Below are 20,034 nucleotides of genomic sequence, written 5' to 3' on the forward strand. Positions count from 1 at the left end.
CAGATACGGGGCAGCCTCGATTCAAAATAAAACTATCATGAGGGATTGCACAAATCCACCGCTTCCACCAACTGCCGGAGCCTTAATGAGAAGGTTCATCCAGTCCCTTGCAAAGAGAGCTTAGTGACGCTAAGGCTAAACACGTGTTTATTTTTTCTTACTGTTTGTTGACTTGGGATGCGTCTTTGCTGCTGTGGACCTGAGCGAGTGACACCTGTGGCAGTCCCGAACTGGCATTAAGGCAGCTCAGGGGTAACTGCAGCTGGAGTTGCTGCCGAAATGCTCCTCCGAAGCAGGGGAGGTAGCGAGGTGGGGAGCCCTTCCTAAAGCTTTGCGGAGTGGGCAACAACGTGCTTGTGTGTGGCCAAAAACCACCTTTGGTCAGCATAGGGCCCAGAGTCATACCAGGCACTTGATGAGAAGATGGGTCCAGTTGACTGTTCAGTCAAGTAAAAGAACTTTAGGGAAACTAAGTTAAAGATCTAAAGTCAGGAGAACACTGCTTTTAACATCTTCTCTTTTCTAAAAGCTACTGGCTAAATACAGGATTAAAACTTAAGTAACTTTTTGCTTGTTTATCTCATGCTTCACAAAAGATTGGGGGGGAGAAATCTGGGTAGAAGACTCTCTTCCAGGGGAAAAAAGTCTGGGTAGAAGAGTCTTCCCCTTTTTCAGTTTCCTCTGTCACATTGCGAAGCCATCAGAAATAAGGGTATGATCAGGGACAATGACTTTGAATTTAAATGCTGTTATCATCCTGCTGCTGCTGTTTTGGTTTTCTACTCTATGAGACAATAAACTGGGTTCTATTGCAACAGTCCAGCAGTTTAACTTGGTATTTAGGGTAGCGTTCCACTAGTCATACGCCAAACAGTTGGCGGATTTCCGTCTGACATCAGTTATGAAATTCCTGTACCTTGCACAGCAGCTTTAGAAAAGAGGAAATGTAGTGGGCTTACGTATGTGATCAAGACACGGAACGTAGACCATTGCCGCAGCCCGAAATGCTGCCCAGCCATTGCTCCTCCAGCGCAGGCATCCTCACAGCCCTTACGCAGCGCTCTCCAGCGCCCTGTGCTGGAACTTACCTTACTGAATGCTCTCTCTTCGTTTTCTCAGCTGTCAACTCGCAATTTCTGGACTTCTTCCAACGCACGCTCGGCCCAGGGCGCGTGCTGGCACCAGGACTGAAGGACACAGGCGTCATCTTTCTGATTTGGAGTAACTCATGCACCACCGTCACACCTGGTAAAAGCGCTGAAGCAGCTTTCTGCCAGCCCTGCCGTGTTCTCCTGAGGGAAGGAAATTCTTGAGGGTGTCAGGGGTGTTGGCTACAAGCCAGTGATTTACAAACTTCTTTTTTTACCTATTTAAAAACTACTATTTAAAAAGTATAATGGAAATCTACTTAACATACCGCTGTTAAGTAATATTTCAATTACTTTCTAGGAATCTCTGTTGCCAGCAGACTAAAGCTTCATGTGCCTGCACCAAAAAAAAATCTTCTTTGCAGGGTAGGCATGCTCCCAGGAAACAGACTTCCATCCTGGTATTGTCCGTGAAGAGGCAGGTGGATGTAGCGAGTCTTTGTCAGCGAAAAGGAAACCACACAGGCACCCACAGACGGCTGAATACAGACGCAGGGGAGTCCCGAGGTCTAGTTAATACTGACAACTCTGCCCCAAAGAATGCTCTTTGTACGGCACTAGTATCATACCTTAGTGCCCTAACAGCAAAGCTGACTGATGTCAGTAAGAATGTTCAGCAAAATAAATATATTACGATGAACCCTACAGCGTTAATGTAAAAAAAAAAAAAGTCCTGGAAAGCAGCCCAGGCTGAGGGAAGAAATAACAGTTGAAGGGGGTAAGGTGAGGTAGGATTGGGGCAGTAATACCGCTCCGAGCGATCACACTGAGGTAACATTGGTGTTTGGACAAAGTTACAGCAGTAGAACAATTATTAGTGGTGCAGCAGCTGCTGAAGGATCCCGAGCAAGAAGTGTTGGTTTCACTTTTTTGTTCTGTTGGCAGTTCAACTCCTCAGCTGAAGCTGGACCTTGTTTATTTCGCCTTTTTGAAGTTGGTAATGCATACCTTAACAACGGTGACGATGATTGTAGAATGTGTCATACACAAGTCAAACAGGAAGTGCAAGACAAGATTTTAATCATTAAAAGTTTATCAATAACCTCTTATATACACATAGTTATACACAGAGTGGTTCACGAGTCCCTCATCTTAGAGAATTCTGCTGGTGAGGTTGGTTGGCTGAAAGCTGCTCTCTGCCTTTGGCATCCCGCAGGCGGGATGTTAACGTGGAAAACGCCAGCGGGGTTGGTGACAGGTATGGCTTGCTTCGCGGGCTCTAGCTGGGCACTGAAAGGAGCCCGTATTCATCTGCTGTATCCAGAATTTTACAGATGACTGGAGACTCCACCTTGAACACAAGAGATCAAAAGGTTAAAGACTGTGACATCACTGACAAAGTTGTACAAGGGATTGCAACAGGGATCGTGAGATTAATGACAGCAGACTGCAAGAGGCAAAGTACTCGAGCATCACTTTGTAAAATTTAGTAAGTGCTTTTTCTTTCGGGTATGGCCTCTATAGTACATTAACAGCATAACTGCTGTAATTAATTAACGACCATCCTTCCTCTAAGCAAGTGCAATGGAACAAAAAGCCGTACTTGGTGAGCAGCCACGTATTTGGGCTAGAGCACACAGGAATCTTTTGTGAAGCGTTTTAAACATGTGCCCAGAGACGTCCTCTACTAGGTGGCACCTGATCTTAGGGGATTCAAGGATGTCTTACATACCCCAAGGATGTATTGGCAAGAATGAGGCTCTAACATGTATATGGTCACAGCATGAGGGGAATCGGATTCTTTACATCTGAAAAGGGAAGGGAAATTTTGCAGTGTTTAGCATGTAATAACCACAAAACTAAAACATCTATTTCCCTAGTGTCTATAGCATTTTTACTACAGTCACTGCTTTCTGAGCTTTATGAAGATGACAGAGGCTTTCCCCTCTGACAAGGGAAGCAGAGACACAAAACATCAGCTTGCTAAAGAAGTTAACTTACTTCAATTTCACAGTCACCTGCCTTGGCTTGTCTGTTAAGTCACAAACATCTCCATTTCCATAGAAATGAGACACCATCCTGCCACAAGAGATTGGATGAAAAAGTTTGGAAATGTTAAACACAATTCTTAAGCACACAGCTAACTTGTGTGATACAGTATCTCACCATTCTTCAACTATTTCACTCCAACGTACAAACCAAAGTAGTAACACGCTGTATTTCAGTTACTGCAGAAGCAAATAGTTGTTTGCTATTCGAAAATCTTCTCTGTGTCATATCCTAAGTGTTGAAATACCTTTTCTGATCCTGCATGTTGACTGGGGAGGGGGTGGAATCTATACACACTGCTCTTGACAGTGTATGGTGTCTATTAGTAAACCAAATATCCACACCCTACATTTATTCTTCTCTATCGCAAGTCTGAGACCAAGGCAGGACCAGATAGCCAGAGCAGCAGTTGCAGTGACCGTACCTAACCGTCTGTGTGCCGTCTTCTTTAAGATAGTAGGTTCTAGCAGCGTTCTTCCTGGACCATTCGATGTGTTCCTCTTTGCTCCAGGTACCCACAACCACGGAAGTCTTGCCACTCTCCTTATCCTAAAAAAGGAAAAGCTGATAATTACACCTTGTCTTATACGATGAACAGCGAGGACATTTTAATGACGTGTAGAATGTCATTTCTAGAGCAAGTCTGCTGCAAGAACATGTTCTGTTGACAGCATTTGGGACAAACTATGACCGATCTTGTATTAGGGTCAAGAGTCAAGTTGATGGTCTCCTCAGAACAGCCACCCAGGCTGTGTGAGCTGGGAAGAGAGTTTCAATGACCGGAAGAGCATTCCTGCAAACATGCCCACATTTTTTCAGCTTTGATTATCACTGTGCTCTCCCCGATGTGGTACCCACATCCCCCTGCATAAACTTAGGCAGCACACAGAGGATTTCTTTTCTGAAATCCAACTCCTTAAACCCAAGATGTGATCAGCCAAGAAAAGGATGCTTTTTTTAAAAAAAAAAAAAAAATTGTAGACAGATTCTTTAACCCTTTTCCCCCCACACCCACAGCCATCTGGTGGCACAACATAAAGCTGTTTAAACACACCTCATGATACTGGTGCACATATTTGCCGTAGCAGAATTCATACTTCCACCAACCAACACCCTAGGGAGAGGTATAATCTCAGCGTTAAAACAAATCAAAACCCCCAAACGGAACACCCCAGAACAACCACATCCATTTCCCTCCAGACCCTAAACCACTGGCTATTTTAGCTGTTAAACTCCATACTTGTTAATTAGATATGTTGATTCAAGGTTTGTGCTGAGAGAGAATCTCTTGTTAGACTAATTGACAAACAGAGGCAAGGGATGAAATAAATGAGTTTAAGCAAAGACTCTTGGAAGAGCCACATAGGACTAAATTCCTTAAACTATTTGTACACCCCCTATTCAACTTCTAAAGAAATACTTTCTTCTTTCAAAGATGGGGAAATTTCAGTTGCCTTTTCTCTGCTGGCTGTTCTCTCCGTAAGTTTTATCAGATTTTTTTTTCCTCATTAACAAAATTACCCTGAACAACTCTCATGAGCTACTTTCATTTCACTGTCTGCTCAAATAAATTGAATTTCAACAAGGTTAAAGATACCTTTTTAGCATAGACTTTGGTATAGAAGCCTTCCCTGTATCAATGCAAGGACAGGCAATTATTACGTGTGTAAGAATGCAACTATCGGAGTTCATGGAAAAACTAAACCAATACATAAACCAGTATGTGCAAATAAGGAGTAGCTGTTTTATTATACACAGCTTTACTTCTCACCCCATGGAAGCAGTAGGAACCACTAAGAAATTCCTTTATAAGTTGGTCATCGGTCAGTTTGGAGATGTGGGTTGTTCCCACAGTTAATAGTTGATGGCTTCCAACAGCAACTGGCTTATGAATGGAAGAAAATTTCTCTTCTTTTGTTGAATGCATTTCTTCCTGAAATCAAGTATACACAAACACACCCATTTAGGTTTTGTAAGTCCCTTGCAAAGTCTTATGAACTGTATGAAGTCACTTAATGCTAAGTGAAGGAGGCTGTGGGAAACAGCAGGAAAGCATTTTGTCACTGTTTTCACTGTCTTTGGCATAGCTGAAAAAAGAAGATTGAAAGTCAAAAACTTAATACATTTGTAAACTGTAGGCTACGAAGGCTACACAAGTTTTAAATTAGTAGTCCAAACTTCCTTGCTTTGTTTTCCTTCCAAATAAGGTAAGCTACAGATGATTTCAACAAGCTTAAAGGCTGTTTCAAAGACTGACATGGTCTTAAAAAGTTGGGTAAGAGAACTTATTCCACGGAACTGAAAGTTGTATGTGTTACAAAATGGAAAATAAATATTTTTGCTATTTAAAATTAAAGAAATCATACCTCCTTAACCCTTCTAAAAGGCATCTTCATCATTTCTTGCTGTTTCTCCAGCTGTTCCAGATTATGGGGCTTAAGTGGGGATCCTGGCAGAGACTGGCAAAAGATGTCATTCACAGGGGAAGCCCTGAACCTGTCCAAACAAGTTAGCAACGCATCACTTATTACGCCTTAAAGTAAAGACAGACTTTCTTATTGCTCTGAGTTTCTGACTGAGCTGGGCTGAGGTGTGTATTTTTTTTCCTTGTACTTGCACCGTCTCAGCCAAAGCTGCGCTGTTCTTACAACTGACGTAAATAGGCTTTTTGCCCAGCACCGTCTCCCTCCTAAGGCTGCCGCACAACTGGCAAGACAATCTAACCCCTCCTTGTCAAAAGGAGAAAGCTGCCTGTTAAAAGGCAAACTGCATTGTACGTGTAGTGTGAAAGTAGCGTCAAGGCTCCACGAAACCCTCTCAGAAGCTAGGAAATGGGAAAGATTAAACTTGATAGATGCAGTTCCTATGTAATTAAAATAATACCTTCTTACATTATCTGACATGTACGGCTTTTCATACTGCATATATACCATTATTCCTTTATCACTCTCTTCACAAGCCACGCCTGCAAAAAGCAGCTTATTTCAGGAAAGAAAAAGCAAAAAGATGAAGCAGAGTTACCATAGCTTTCTCCTTAGTTTACACAAATGACGGCCTCATTAAACCACCAAATAAGCCTTAACAGAAATATTGAAGGGAACAACAAAGTGAAAATCATACTGACAACTGAAGCACTTGTTCAGTTTTCATTGCTCATCTCTTTGAAAAGGTCCTCTTTAGAGAAGGCTTATTTACAAAACAAATATGCTTCAGAGGCAAGGTGGTTCTTTGTGACATTCTCCCAGGAAGAGTCTGTAATGCACAGCAGTAGCTATATGACAATCACCACTGTAGTTAAAAGAATCTGAAAACGTTTCCTAAATAGTAATTGCACTCCAGATTAAATAAGCCTCGTACCAAAGAAGCCTAGTTTTAGCTGAATTTTATTTAAACAACATTAAGACTAATAGTTACAGTAGGCAAATATTACTTTTGACTGCCTTCCTCCCTGTCCTCAATTCCCACCGATTTAAAAAAAGTCAAATTGTACCAAATAAGAACGACAACTAGAACTAATGGATATACTTCTGCTAAGTTAATGCAAGTGCATTATTGGATAATATAATGGGCGTCGAGGAAAAGCGCTGGCGGCTGAAGCACTGCTCAGTGCTCTTTCAGGAACACATGACAGGAAAAGTGCACTTAACGTAAAATGAGGTTGGTTTGTTGTTACCTCTGCTGACACTGAGCAGCGTTTCCAGCCTGCAACCTCCACCCATCTTTGTTTACTGAAGTGACATAAGTGGGAGAATAAAGATCTTGTATATTTATTTTAAGCATTTCCTGCTAGTGGCCAGGAAGCCTTCCATGCCTTCCCTTTGGGGTAGCAGCTCAAGATTTTATTCTTATCAAATGATAGAACCATTTGCCTGTGCACTTTCTAGTCTTCTGCTGATAAAGAGGCTTAAAAGACTTATACAGTAAACAGGTAATAGTGCAACAGGTAAGTGCAACAGATAACACAGTATTACCAAACCCATCTACATGAGAAAATTCATAACTGATACTAAAATATTTAACAATAGCATAACTTATTTACTCCAACTGGCAAGTGTTATAAAATGCACAATTGAGGATTTTGTCCTTCAGACTTTGTTGCGTATTTCAGAACAGCTATTAAATACTCAAATACTCACTTGTTCTGGTGTCTGTCGGAAATTCAGAACTCCTGTCCATTATTTCCCCTTTAATCTGTATGTATGTCATGCACTTTGCAATTGTGTTTACACCCCTTGAAAAGTCACAAATCCGTACTATCGAGACTAAGGATATCTCTTACATGCACGGTACCATTCAGGGGGAAAAAAAAAAAAAATCCTAAACTTTATTTTTGGAAAATATCACTGAAATTGTGAATTCTTCACATATAAATGACTTACACAGCTGAAGGTAAAGCAATAAAGCAGGACAGAACAGATGGGAGCTCCTTAAGTTGGGAGTACTGCTAAAATAAAGGTTAAGGCTATGGCTGAAGACCATACTTTTGTTTTCTGAAATTAGAGAACTCTGTGCACACATATAATGCATATTATGCAGTCTGCAGTCTTTGAACACCATGAAGATGATCCCCCAAGACCCTGAAATCATAAACTAAGAGGAGACAGGGTGTTCTTAATCTGCCTGCAGCCTTAATGCCCTCGTTTGTGTTTCTCCAGCGTGACAGGGCTAGAAACTTACCTGTTGAAAATAAAGTTATACTTCCAATTTGCTTCTCGTATGGGATCAATCGCTAGAGACTTACAAAATGCAAATACTGTGCAACTTAACATGAAAACTTCAGACTTGGCAAAACTGCACTTGCCAAAGTAAGTACATACAAGTGTCACAGCTCTGTACCAGAAACCACAGCTGGATATATGCCTTATATAAATGCATACATGCATGGAAATGGATGAAAATTTGAAGCGATGTTAGCCAAAATTTGAGTACCGTACCTATATTTAGGATGGTTGCATAACAGAGGTGTCAATATAACCACTTCATATTCACAGGTTGTAACTTCTGCCACTGAAAGAATCTCATGCTTAGCTTCTGGATGACAGATGTACATCACTGTACTTGATCTGGGCAGGTTCTGTCTCAAGCTACAAGGTGTGCCGTTTCCCATTTCTACTGGATAGTATGGGGTCATCTGCCCTTCTATGTTTTTTGTAGGTATCTAGGTGAAAGCAAGTAAAAGTTAAGAATCACAGTAAAGCTCCTTCGACTCTTCTGAAATGAAAAGCGCTATTACACTGTGCAGAGCCAGCATTACTGGACTGAAACCAGCCCCTGTGTAGTTACTTGGTGTTTCTGCAACATCCAAACACGTTCTGGTTTATTACCTCCAGCACAGCACTGCACAAACGCACCGAGCCACACGAGCTCTGACTGCAAAAGCTGGTTTCTCTGCACAGGTTGCCAGATGTTTCATTCTAAGAAAGCTTGCCAGCTGGGTGCAATGTTTTGGAAAAGCACCAAGCCAGCTGTGTTCACCCTGTAGTCTAGGAGACCAGGAGATATGAGTAGCTCTGCCAGACTCAGCAGGTCTGGCACATCATTACCTTCAGTGCCAGGCCAAGAAGAATCTAAAAACACCCCCTGCAAAGCCATCCCGATACCTGCACCACACCTCCCAGCACACCCAGCCTGGGTTGCTCCTTATCCAGAGTATCCCAAGCCATCTGTCGTCATGGCTAACAGGAAGTTAATGACATAAACAAGGTAAATCCCACTTTTGTACACACTTCAAGTAAGCTCTCTTCAGACTTGTTCCTTCATATGTTTCACTCAGCTTCCACTTTAAGAAATTAATTCCCTAAACTGGTAAAAGCCCCTCTCCTGGCTCCTGTCTTGGAAGCAGCTAAGGCTCCTGGGTACCAAAAGTTCCGTTTGTGCAAAAGCCATGCTGGAACCCACAAACTAGACCTTTTTCTACCTGTGCTGCTTGAGCTAGTAAAGGTTTCAGTGCACAACAGACCAGGCTCTGTGCTAAAAGGTGGTGCCTTCTGTGGTCAGGACACTAACCCAGGGACCCGAGACCCTTCTTCATCTCACCTACTTTAGTTTTCAAACCAAGTTACCCTGTCACAAGCCACTGACTCTCTCCTCCTGAAAACTGTTCTGTCATGAATGAAGCGATGAGACATTCAAGAGGTTAAAGAATGAACACGCCGGCAGCTTAATTGCACAGGCGCTCCTTGGCTTCCAGTCACTTATCCACTCTATACTTCAATAATCAGTCAAAGGTAGGAAATGAAGATATATTCTGGTTGTGTACAAAAGAGCTGACAAAAAGGGTACCAGTGCCTTCCCTTTCTATCTTTCTGAATGGAACAACTCATTTTTCCTTAAAAATTGAAAAAATTATGCCTATGCATTTCATTGAAGGTAACTATTCAAGAAATCTACATGGAGATAGCTGTTGTCTGCACACAACTGAAAGGTACCCAGTAGGACTTAAAATACATCCCTAGTCGCAGCAGGTTTTGGTTACTTTAAGCACCACCCAGCTGTGTTGTGTCCTTTCCCTTTCATGACTAGAGATTCCACGCAAATTGCAAGTCTAAATCCTTTATGGACTGAAACCAAGACAGTGTATATACACCATAAATACTGTAAAAAAAGTCAGTAAAAGACTTAACTTCCTCTGAAATAATTAAAAAAAAAAAGTTACGCTACAAAGAAAGAAAACTCGTTTTCTTTCATTTCCAAGAGGCATAACTGCCACTGCCATTAGAATGGGCCACATTATGACTTGGGTCTGCTCCCCCAACTACCTCCAAAATGCTTATCAGGCGTGTATATTTTCTGAGATCCACTGCAGAAGAACCACTGCTCTATGCTATGTAAATAGGCATTACAAAGAACACGTAGACAAAAATTTCGCTTCAGAATTAAAAAGAAGGATAACTGGAAATAAGGTAGGCATGCGTCTGTCCACAGGCCAGATCTGCCATTGCTAAACCCAAACTCCAACATGCTTCATATACTTCCACTGTTTTGTTATAAAGTCAGTAACTCAGAACTGAGTTTTGGGGCCTAAACAAATGGAAAAGCTCTCTAATGGAAAAGGGAAGCACAGAGTTTTACGGGACGGGTCATCAAGTCAGCTGAGAAATCTTCGATGGATTTTGTGCTCTAGGATTTTGTTAAGCATTTCTCCCTACCCAAAATGAACGCAAGTGTCATTAAGGGAATTGGGATCTCTGATGTAGCTGGAAAAATAACTGTCGCTAGAACATAATGTGACTTTGTGGTTATGTGCATTGTCTTCATAGAAGAGTATATATATAATTCATCTCATTTAAGTTTAAGATTAGCGTAGCTTTAAGGCAAATAAGTCAAAGAGCAAGAAATTTGACTAGCTAGACTAAATAAGCTTTCTGATTTGGGACTCATAATCAAAAGCGAAAAGAGTGCAGCTCAGGAACAGAGTTTCATTTTTTGATGCTCATTTTGGTAGGGAACTAATTACATAATCTCATCATATATAAATTGCCTCCACTGTTGATGGCAAAAGTTAAAATAGATGTTTTTCACTTGCCTCTTTTGCACTCTCTTTTGGATTTTCCTTCTCTTCTTGATCTAGGGAATAATTAAGAATGAGGTAAGAATAAAGTTGTGAACGTGAAATAAAATGAAGTTATATACAGAGAAATTTGTATCTTTTGTGTAGTTGCTACGACTTTGGGTATACACTGCCAAGAGTCAATTTCATGAACTTGCAGGTGCAAAAGAGGAAAGCAAGGAAATAAACGGTGATCCAGGGTCCAGAGCAAACAGAAACAATCGTCTTAAAACAATTTTGAGTTTGCAGGACAGGCCAAATCCGGCCCTAGCACCACAGGAAGGCCAGGCAGGGCAGGAGAACACGTCACTACTGCTGTTCTGTGCGGGGTAGCTGACTACTCTTTTCAAAGTGAGCGAATTACAGGCTGGGACAGTAAACAGGCAAGTACTTCAGCTCACCCACTAGCCAGCCTCAGAGGGTACACAGGTAGCAGGAAGTGAGGCCAGACTGCATGCCATACTAATGATCATGAGAGTAAACATCGTTACAGGGCAGGGGTTGCAAGTTGTCACAGTGAGAGCTATCCTGAGCCTCCCGAACTGCTTCAGGAGACAGTCTGGACTCCATTCAGAATTAGGTGAGCAAAAGGCCACCGTGCTTTGCTGTCAGCCATTCAGCTGTTCCAAATTTACTGTATCACACTTGTGGATTCAGCTCATGGTGGTTTGAGAAACCATCTATGTTATTTTTTTACGAGAAGTGGTGTGAATTGCTGTATAGGAAGCATAGAAAGAATACAGTCTGCCACCTAAGTGGAAAGGACAGAGCGTCAACATCCTAAAAGACTCCGATATGATGACTTGAAGTATCACCGCCCGTAACTTCAGCATCTAACCCCACAAAAGAATTGGTAACTCAAATTAAACATTTTGTTTTCTGTACAGCAGCATCTAGGGAGAATTAGGCACCTTTGCACAGGATTAATGATAGCACAAACACCACTGTAACTCACTAATAAAGAAATGCCAGTTTCTGAAGCCATGTTTCTTTTCAGGACTAAGGTACTCATCTGAAGGCTGCAGGTAGGAATTCAAAGGAATGGGATTAATAGCGTTTAATCCCCTCCAAGACTGAGGCGTTCAAGTTAATCACTTTTAGGAAGAGAAAAGTGGTGGTGCCCACCTTTTTGCATACTAGCCTAGAATTAAAAAAAAAAAAAAAAACAAAAAACACAAAACCCAACTAGATTATGTTTTTTCTATAGTTTCTATCAACTCTGATGAATGAACACTTAGTCTGTGGATTTTTGGAGTTCTTTGGACTAATATACTGCCAAAGCACTCACCCAGGGAAGGAGATTTTGGCAGGTACAATCACAGAATTTCCAGCATCTACAATAACTTGTGGGCAAAAAATTGAAGTGCTCAGAAAACTAGTTATTCTAAATTGTAGTTTGAGTTTGGGCTCAGCTACCTAATTTCCACCAAAGCTCTGCTTTAGACACTTCAGTATTTCTGAAGGTCTGCACCAGGATCCCTAAAAAAAAGACTCTCAAACAGTACCAAGGATTAAATCTACCTGCAAAGGCTGTAAGTGTTTGGGTTTGCAGACTATGTTTTATTACAGAACAGCAGAGCCCAAGATGTGCTACGCACTCTGCCCTCTGCTCACAGTGCGAAAGACACTTCTGCCCACCCAAAAAGAGTGGCAACAGGCTACACTGCCTCATCTCGTCTGTCACATATTGGTTCCATTTCTGCTATTACGTATTTTCTTTCCCTTACACTAATTATTGCAGATTAGTTAATTTCATCAATTAGACAGCATGGCAAAACTGACAGGATGGATGCAATGTGAGGTGCTAAATGGAATTAATTAAAAACAATACATTTTGTAAAAAATGAGTAATCTACGAAGTTTATTCTATTGCACTGGGAATCAGTTTCCTACAGCATATTTCTCAGACAGTAATAATTAAAAACCAAACAATTAATTAGCATCAGCAAAATAAAATAATCTAAGACAAACCTGGTTCTGATAATGGGTTCTTTATCATCATATTCCCCAGATAGTATTCTTGGATGTTAATTTTCTACAATCAAAAGAGGTTAAAACAAATTTCAGTTACCATTTTCCACGCTTTTTCAAGTGTGCAGGAATTCAAGTCTTCTGGAGGAGTTAAGCATGAACGTGCCAGTGGAAAAGGGGGTTGAGACTACTAAATTGTAAGAAGCCTACCTGTCCCGTTTCCTTCTCCTCGTGATATTGACGGATGTGTTTTCCATGGCAGACCTCGTAAGTCCAGTAAGATTCAATCTTAAAAAAAAAAATTAAAAAAAAATTTAAAAAAATATTTCTGTTTAGATACATCACACACATCCTCCCCCCCCCCCCCCCCCCAAAAAAAAAAAATTCCCCCAAAATTTTGGCTTTTGCAGCAATGAAGCGCAGCCCAAGGAGGTGGGCTTGGGCAGCCTCAAGAACAGCAGCACAGTGAATGGTCTCAGTGTTCCCCAAGCATTTTGATGACGTCCCAAATAAACACAACAGGCAAAGCTGCCTTAAATTTCACACAGATAAAACAAAGGAAAAAACATTAAAGAAGGTGTAAAGACTAAACTTGCCCCAAAATCACTGGGGCTAAGCTGTAGTAGCTCAGCACAGACTGTTTTTGGCAACTGCCATAGATACGTGCTTGTATCAAGCACCAATCGTGCTTGATCCACTCGTCCTTCCTCAATGACTTGTGTGGGATGTTGCACACATATAATACTTGTTTGGTACTAGGCTTGTTCTTGTAATATAAGACGTGAGTCTTTGAATTGGGATGACAGCTGAAAAATTGGAAAACTTTCAGAATATCTAGAAGTATGTTCGTTTTGGTCTTCTAACACTTTCTGAGAAATGCTTTCCATTAGACTGTCACACATCATGGCTTGACTCCTGGAAGTATTTAAATCCACGTTTTTTAATTGCTACTACAGCAACCCAATTTATTTGGAACCCGAGATGTTCAATTATATAGAATTTTATCAGCAATATTAAGATATAGTCATAAAGTTGTAGAGAACTTATTTTGGATTGAACTAGAACCTGAAGGCTGAGACATATTTATCCAGTTTACTACACTAAACCGTAAAACGGACTGCACTGTGAACTTTTGATTAGCATTTAAATTATCAACACGGAAGTAACATACTCTATACGAACAGCTGCTTTGCTTAAAAAGAGGTTCCAGCAATTCTCCTGGAGTAGGACCTTTATAGTCCTTTTCTTCTTCCTAGAATAGAAAGATACTTCATTACATTAAAATAAAAACTAGTTTGGTTAGTTAATATTCATTTGCAGTAGTTAAAGAAAACTTATTGAAAATTAAAAGATACAAAACCTCACTAATTCCTGCCCTGAAGGAACTGTGTGGTGATTAGAAGAAAAAGATAATTTAGTTTAGTAAGAAGGGGCAAATAAAAGTCACAAATAAAGTAGTTGAAACAGAAGAGTTTTGTGGTTTAAAAAATACACACATGGCAAAACAGTAGGAGCTCTCAACTCGCTCATGTCCAGAGTGGCAGCTTGGAGTGTGAACAGAAAAACAGCACCAACAATCTTTTAATTTGTTAGTCAATGCTGAATGCTGTACCGATACAGTATAATTGGAACATCACCCAGCTTCTACATAATTTTTAAAAACGGATCGAAAAAGCACATGTAATACTGCAGAAGTTTATTTCTGCGTAATTTTTGCTCTATAAACGTACATGCTATTGAGGAGATTTCCACACAGAGTTGTTCAGTACTAAAGATTTCTCACCTACACTGAAGCACTCCGTACTGTCAATCACTTAAAGGATGAGGGCTATGTCAAAATGGAGGTCTCCAACATAGGAGTACAGCTTGTCTGTGCGAGCTCTCACGGTGTGAAAAAATGAACCATTGGAGGAACAAATGACAAATGATAAACCTCGGCAAAGGCCTCCTCAATCTACCTTCTCTTGTACAAACAAATGTATTTATATACTTCTTTTTTTTTAATTGAAACCCCACATTGCGCATTCAGATTTCCAATTAAGGAACAGGTGACAGAGAATAAAGCTTACATTACTGGTTGTAGAAGCACTACTGGGATACTATTTTCAGATGCAGCAGTTACGACAGCAGTGTTAACAACCTTTATAGTCGTTTACTAGCCTAGAATTTGACAATATTACTTAAATTACAAGAATTTCCCAATCAGTAATAGACCTAGCAATAAACAGAAAGTTACAGCAATTGTTTGTTGCCAAATGAGGGCTTCAAGATTGTTCAGACTGGCCCCACTTAGTATAGAGCTAGTGTGTAATGCAAAGTGAAGGCATCTAACATAAACTGTAAAACTGTGAAGCATTCTACAGATGACTTTCCTTTTACAGGAAAAAAAAGTTTTTATTTTGAAGAAAAAAAAGTAACTGAAAAAATGCTGTAAAGACTCGTCTACAGTTTATCATTACAAAAAAGACTTGGCTGAACTTACCTCATTGCCACTTGCTATCAGCGGAAGTATACATTTGTATTTTTCTTTGTCCGCAGTGGTCATTATAATGTAGTTATCCTCTTTGTACAGGACACCAGTTGTAGGCTAAGAAAACAACCAACGTATGGATTAGTCAGGTGTTTTTTTTAATGCTGCTTGTTAGAAATATTCCTGAATTGAGGAGTGGCACAGCTAATTCATAGGGCAAGTGGTCCGGAGTGTATCCTGGGTCTTAACTGTATCACGGGCTTTGGCATTTAAGCTTGAAGCGGCTTGCCAGCACTTCCTTGCCTTCTCCTTTGCTTCCATCCTTCTACCTCCAGCCACATTCCTGCTCTCCTCCACACTCATCTTGCTCCTGCTTACTTATTTCCCATTCTCACGGAAGACCTTCAGGAACACCTCCCCAGCCGTTACGTTTTGCAACAGCCATTCCCGTGTTGACTTTCAGGACGGATTCCCCTGGGATTTTCCCAGCTGCCAGACCCAGGCCACGGCCTAACCCTCGCCCCCCGGCCCGGCGCCTCCGGACGTGCTTGGCACCAGGAGCCAGAACAGAGGGTGACGCTTGGGGCCCCCCCAAACCGAAATACCCTTTTTGTGGCGAGGGGGCTTCAAAAACAGCCGCCAAGCTGAGGGGGCTCCGGCCCTCGGCCCCGGCTCCCGCCGCCTGCGTTACCCTTCAACAGCCACGGCCGTCCAGCTCCGCCAGCGAGCGAGGGAGGCTCCAGGGAAGGAGTGAGGAGAGAGACCCCCCCGCCCCACACCCCGCCCCGGTACCGACCAGGCTGAACTCGGTGCCGGGCCAGTTCACCCTGAAGGGGATGTCGTCGCTGAGCTGAGGGAGCGCGCGGCCGCCCGCTGCCACCGCCGCCGCTGCCGCCGCCAGGAGGCCGCAGAGCAGCGCCCGCGGCGCGGCCGGGGTGGGCGCCCGGTGCCGGCACCCCCTCATGCCGGCCGGCGGCTCGGGGGAGGGCGGGCGGGCGGGCAGCGGCAGGCAGCGCCGCCGCCACGTCTGCTTCCGGCGGGGCGGGGCGGGCCGCCGCGCATCAACATCCGGGGCAGGCGCCGCGCGCCGCCTGCGCCGTTGGCGGGAGGCGAGTGAGTGCGCGAGCGAGCGGCGGGGCGCGAGGCGTCGCCGTTTCTGTGTGGAAACCCCCGCTCTGCCCCGCCCGGTGAGGGGGTGGCGGCGGCGCCGGGCTCGCTAACGGCTGCGGCGGAGCCGGGGAGCGCTTCACGGGAGCCCCCGCCGCCCTGCAGGCGTCGCGGCTGGCTGAGGAGGAGGAGGAGGAGGAGGAGGAGAAGCCTCTCGGAGGGTGAGGGCGGCGGCCGCGCCGGTTCTGTGAGGGATGGAGAAACGCTGAGGGGTGGGTTGTCCAGAGAACCGGGGACCTCACCCGTTTTAACGCGCCTTCCCTGGACGCCGTCTGTCAGGCGCCGAGGAGGAGCCCCTCGGTAGTCGGCCCTTCTGCCGCAGCTCCTCTGGACCTAAGCTGGTGGAATTCATCCCAAAAAAGAGCCCCGGCCCTGATGCGTCCTGGCGGCAAAGCCAGCGCCCGCTCTGCGGGAGGGCCGCTGCCGTTTCGTACCGCAGAAACGCCCCGGGAGGGCCGGGCAGCCCCGGCGCGGCAGCGAGCGCGGCGGGACGCCGCCCCGGGGTGCGGCGCGGGCGGGCGGGTGGTCCCGCGGGGGGAGCGCGCAGCGGGAGGGCTGATGTGCCGCGGTGGTACGCCGTGTGGGGCTTTCTCTTCTTTCCCACAAGCTTTTGCTGGTAGAGTAGTGCCAGCTACTGCGGTAAGTCTGGAAGACACAAAAAAGTGAGGAACACCATTTAATATTGCAGTAAATAGAATGAAGCACTTCTGTCTCTAGTTACGATGGAACTTAAGGTGAGGCACAGCTGGAATGAAATGGGCACAGCTGGAATGAAATGGACACAGCTGGAATGAAGTGCAGGGTCTGGAGGAAGGAGAAAATGGGGCAATTTACTGTCTGCTTGGCAGTCGGTGACGGGCTGGCGTATGGGGATAATGGTAACGTCTGGGCAGTGTATAGCGATTCTTAATAAACCCTAATGAGCACGGTGGGCACGGAAATGTTTAGCGAGAGAAGTATATGAAGGCGAAGGAAGCAGATGATACCAGGGAAAATCCCAGTGGTGGTGGAGAAAGATGACTCTGGATGGTTTGGTTTAAGATGTGTTTCAGGCCGTTCTTCGTCACTGTCGGGCCAGGAGAGTGCTGTGTGTGCGCACTTTCGCATTTGCATTGGGCAAAACCGGCTGAGTCTCAGCTGTTTAAGTAAATGGTTTGTAATCCCTTGGTTGACTTTTGCCCTGATCAGAAGAACAATTTCCAGATGGGGATAATATAGGCGAGATGGCTTAAAACTTCACTAAATGGCTGCATCAGGTCTAGGCAATACTTTCGAGCTTTGCTGCTGTAATTTTCTTGTTTAAGGGCATAATTATTTTCTTCCTGTTAAACTGGTGCTAAAGCAGATATAGCTGTACTGGGAGAAGAATTCTTCTTTCAGTTCAAGCAACTGGTGCCAAAGCAGATATAGCTGTACTGGGAGAAGAATTCTTCTTCCAGTTCAAGCACGTGCACAATGAGAGGAAAGTGCTAGAATACCTGCAGAGAAGAGACCAAAGTTGCAAAAGGCCAGAAATATGCAGGCAAGACATTTGTTTGAGACAATGGAGGGCAGCCATTAAAGGGAAGCTACTTGAATAAAAAGGTGGAGGAGCAAGGAAATTACTTTAATGTAAGAATAGTGAGGGAGTGTGAAGATGGAATAATCAGGGGTGTACTGTAGTTGGTAATCAAAGTGGGTGTACAGTCAATATCCATCTTTTGCAGAAGACTGTTAGAGAAGCCTAATTAATTGAAAAATAGTCGCTTTCTAACCTTGTGACAATTATATACTTGCACAGTAGAAACTCAAGATACAGGGCCCTGCTGGGGGCTTGCTGTCCTGATGCCTGTTTGCATCCCCTCTGCCAGTCAGTAGCTTGGCTGAACGGAGTGGAAGATCTCCTCGTAAGAACTTTTTTTGTTGCACAGAACAGATGTACGGAAATAGGTCGGAAGGGGGAGCTGGAGTATTCCGTTTTTTCAACATTCTCAGCTCCTTAGTTTGAGTAAAGCCTGTATGCAGCTGCACACCAGAAAGAAGGGGTGGGCAGGGATACGAATCAGAGTTAAAGACGACGAACTTCTGGAAATAATGATCTAAAATAGTGATATAATAGTGATGGGGGATGCTGCAATCAATTTTGTACCTGTGTTGCTTCAGCTTTTAAGGGCAAGTGGTGTTCAAGATGGTTGGGGTGTTTTTTCTGCTTGTAAGGGGGAAGTTACCCATGATATTTTGAGCAAACAAATACATTTTTTCTTATGTCTCTTAACAAAATTGCCTGAAACGTTCAGACTTGTAGAGCTTCTGCTAAGACTGTGTTTTCCTCTTTTTGTCAGTTGTTAAAGAACTGCAGTATGACACAGTGTTATTCTTGCGTTTGTAGTGAAAATTGTTTTACTGAATGTGTTAAAATGATTTTAAGAATTAGCAAACACTGCATTCTTCTGCATGACTAAACTGCACTTTTAGTTATCTTTGTGAAGGATTTTCATCACAGTTTAGTTTCTGGAAAGCAGTCTACTCTAAAAAGAGTCTGGTCTTCACGTACCCTTGTGAAAAAAGAAATTTGAGAGCATGAAAGTGGGGAGAAAAGTGTAGTGATACAAAAGTAAGGAAATCATTAACAGTTCTTCTCTTCATGTAGCAAGGGCATGACAGCTTCATTTTGTTTTGAAAGGTCTGTGACCCTCCAAACTTCAGTAGTTTATGCATAAAGCTGTTAAACATAACCAATGGATAAAAGCAAATGGAGGTTTATGTGTATAAAAAAAGAACTCAAGGGTTCTCTGTGTCTCACATATACCTGAATAGCTGAATGGTCCAGCAGTTTCCAAATCAGAGCAGGTTAGGCCAGTCCCATCTGATCTTTGTTGTTGCTCATCTATGGGAAATACGGAGCAGAGAGATGGTTGAAGAAGGGAAGACAAATTATTATTGGGGATCCTACAAAGCATCTGGTAATTACTTAATGTTTTGATTTCCCTTGTCCACAAGTTTTCTTGTGTTAAGAAATGCAAATCCGTTTCCAGAAGTTTTATGATTAAGTCAGATGACACATTCATTTTGTCCGTGGCAGTCAAAATGGGTATGAAGTGTGCTTATTATCAAAAGCCAGACAAAAAAAAAAAAAGTAAAATGTTGCATATTCAGGTTATAGATTCATATATTCATAGAAGACAACTGCATCTTTAATGACTGTTGCTATCAAATGGTTAATTGATCACACTAAGGAATATCAGATATTACATAAGTTACTCTTTAGTATCTGCTTTTTTATTTTAATTCACATTATGGTACAATCAAGTCAAACTGTCTTATCGCAGTCTTTGTACAAACCTTACATTTTTTTTTCCTTAAATTAATACAGGACTTTCATTTGGGAGATTCCAAAATCATTTACAGATGTATCAGTTTATGTACTGCTCAATGGTAATCCCTTTCAGCATCACAGGGAGAGTGTACCTTGACCAACTGCTGGGCAAGTTCCTTTTCCTACAAATGGCCTTAGAAATTTTACTGTGCAGTCACACCAGGGAAGACCATCGTTGCATACTACTAAGTACCGCTTCCTTCATGCGTGCAAGGACACAGATGCATGCTGACTGCTCGGTGATGCGAGTCTGTGGATCCCAGGGAGTAAATCTGACAACACGGATATGACTATTGTTTCCTCAAACACTGTTTGGAAACAAGTTTAGAGGTAGCTTCGTGTGTGTGGTTGAATAATGAAACCATATCTAAAATCTCTATAATTA

The 20,034-nt window shown here is 42.9% G+C and overlaps 1 protein-coding gene across 1 annotated transcript; it reads right to left on the reverse strand.

Moving 5' to 3' along the window:
* Positions 1–2,146: 2,146 nt before the first annotated feature.
* ERLEC1 (endoplasmic reticulum lectin 1) lies at positions 2,147–16,100 on the reverse strand. Its single transcript, XM_059828520.1, has 14 exons — positions 15,924–16,100; positions 15,140–15,244; positions 13,829–13,909; positions 12,868–12,945; positions 12,658–12,721; positions 10,663–10,703; positions 8,072–8,295; positions 5,504–5,633; positions 4,909–5,070; positions 4,192–4,251; positions 3,562–3,686; positions 3,090–3,167; positions 2,821–2,896; positions 2,147–2,439 (listed from the first exon to the last, which is right to left on the reverse strand). The coding sequence occupies exons 1-14, from the start codon at positions 16,089–16,091 to the stop codon at positions 2,368–2,370; spliced, it is 1,464 nt and encodes a 487-aa protein (XP_059684503.1). The 5' UTR covers positions 16,092–16,100; the 3' UTR covers positions 2,147–2,367.
* Positions 16,101–20,034: the final 3,934 nt, after the last annotated feature.

Source organism: Gavia stellata, chromosome 23 (assembly GCF_030936135.1).
Source record: "Gavia stellata isolate bGavSte3 chromosome 23, bGavSte3.hap2, whole genome shotgun sequence".
NCBI lineage: Eukaryota > Metazoa > Chordata > Aves > Gaviiformes > Gaviidae > Gavia > Gavia stellata.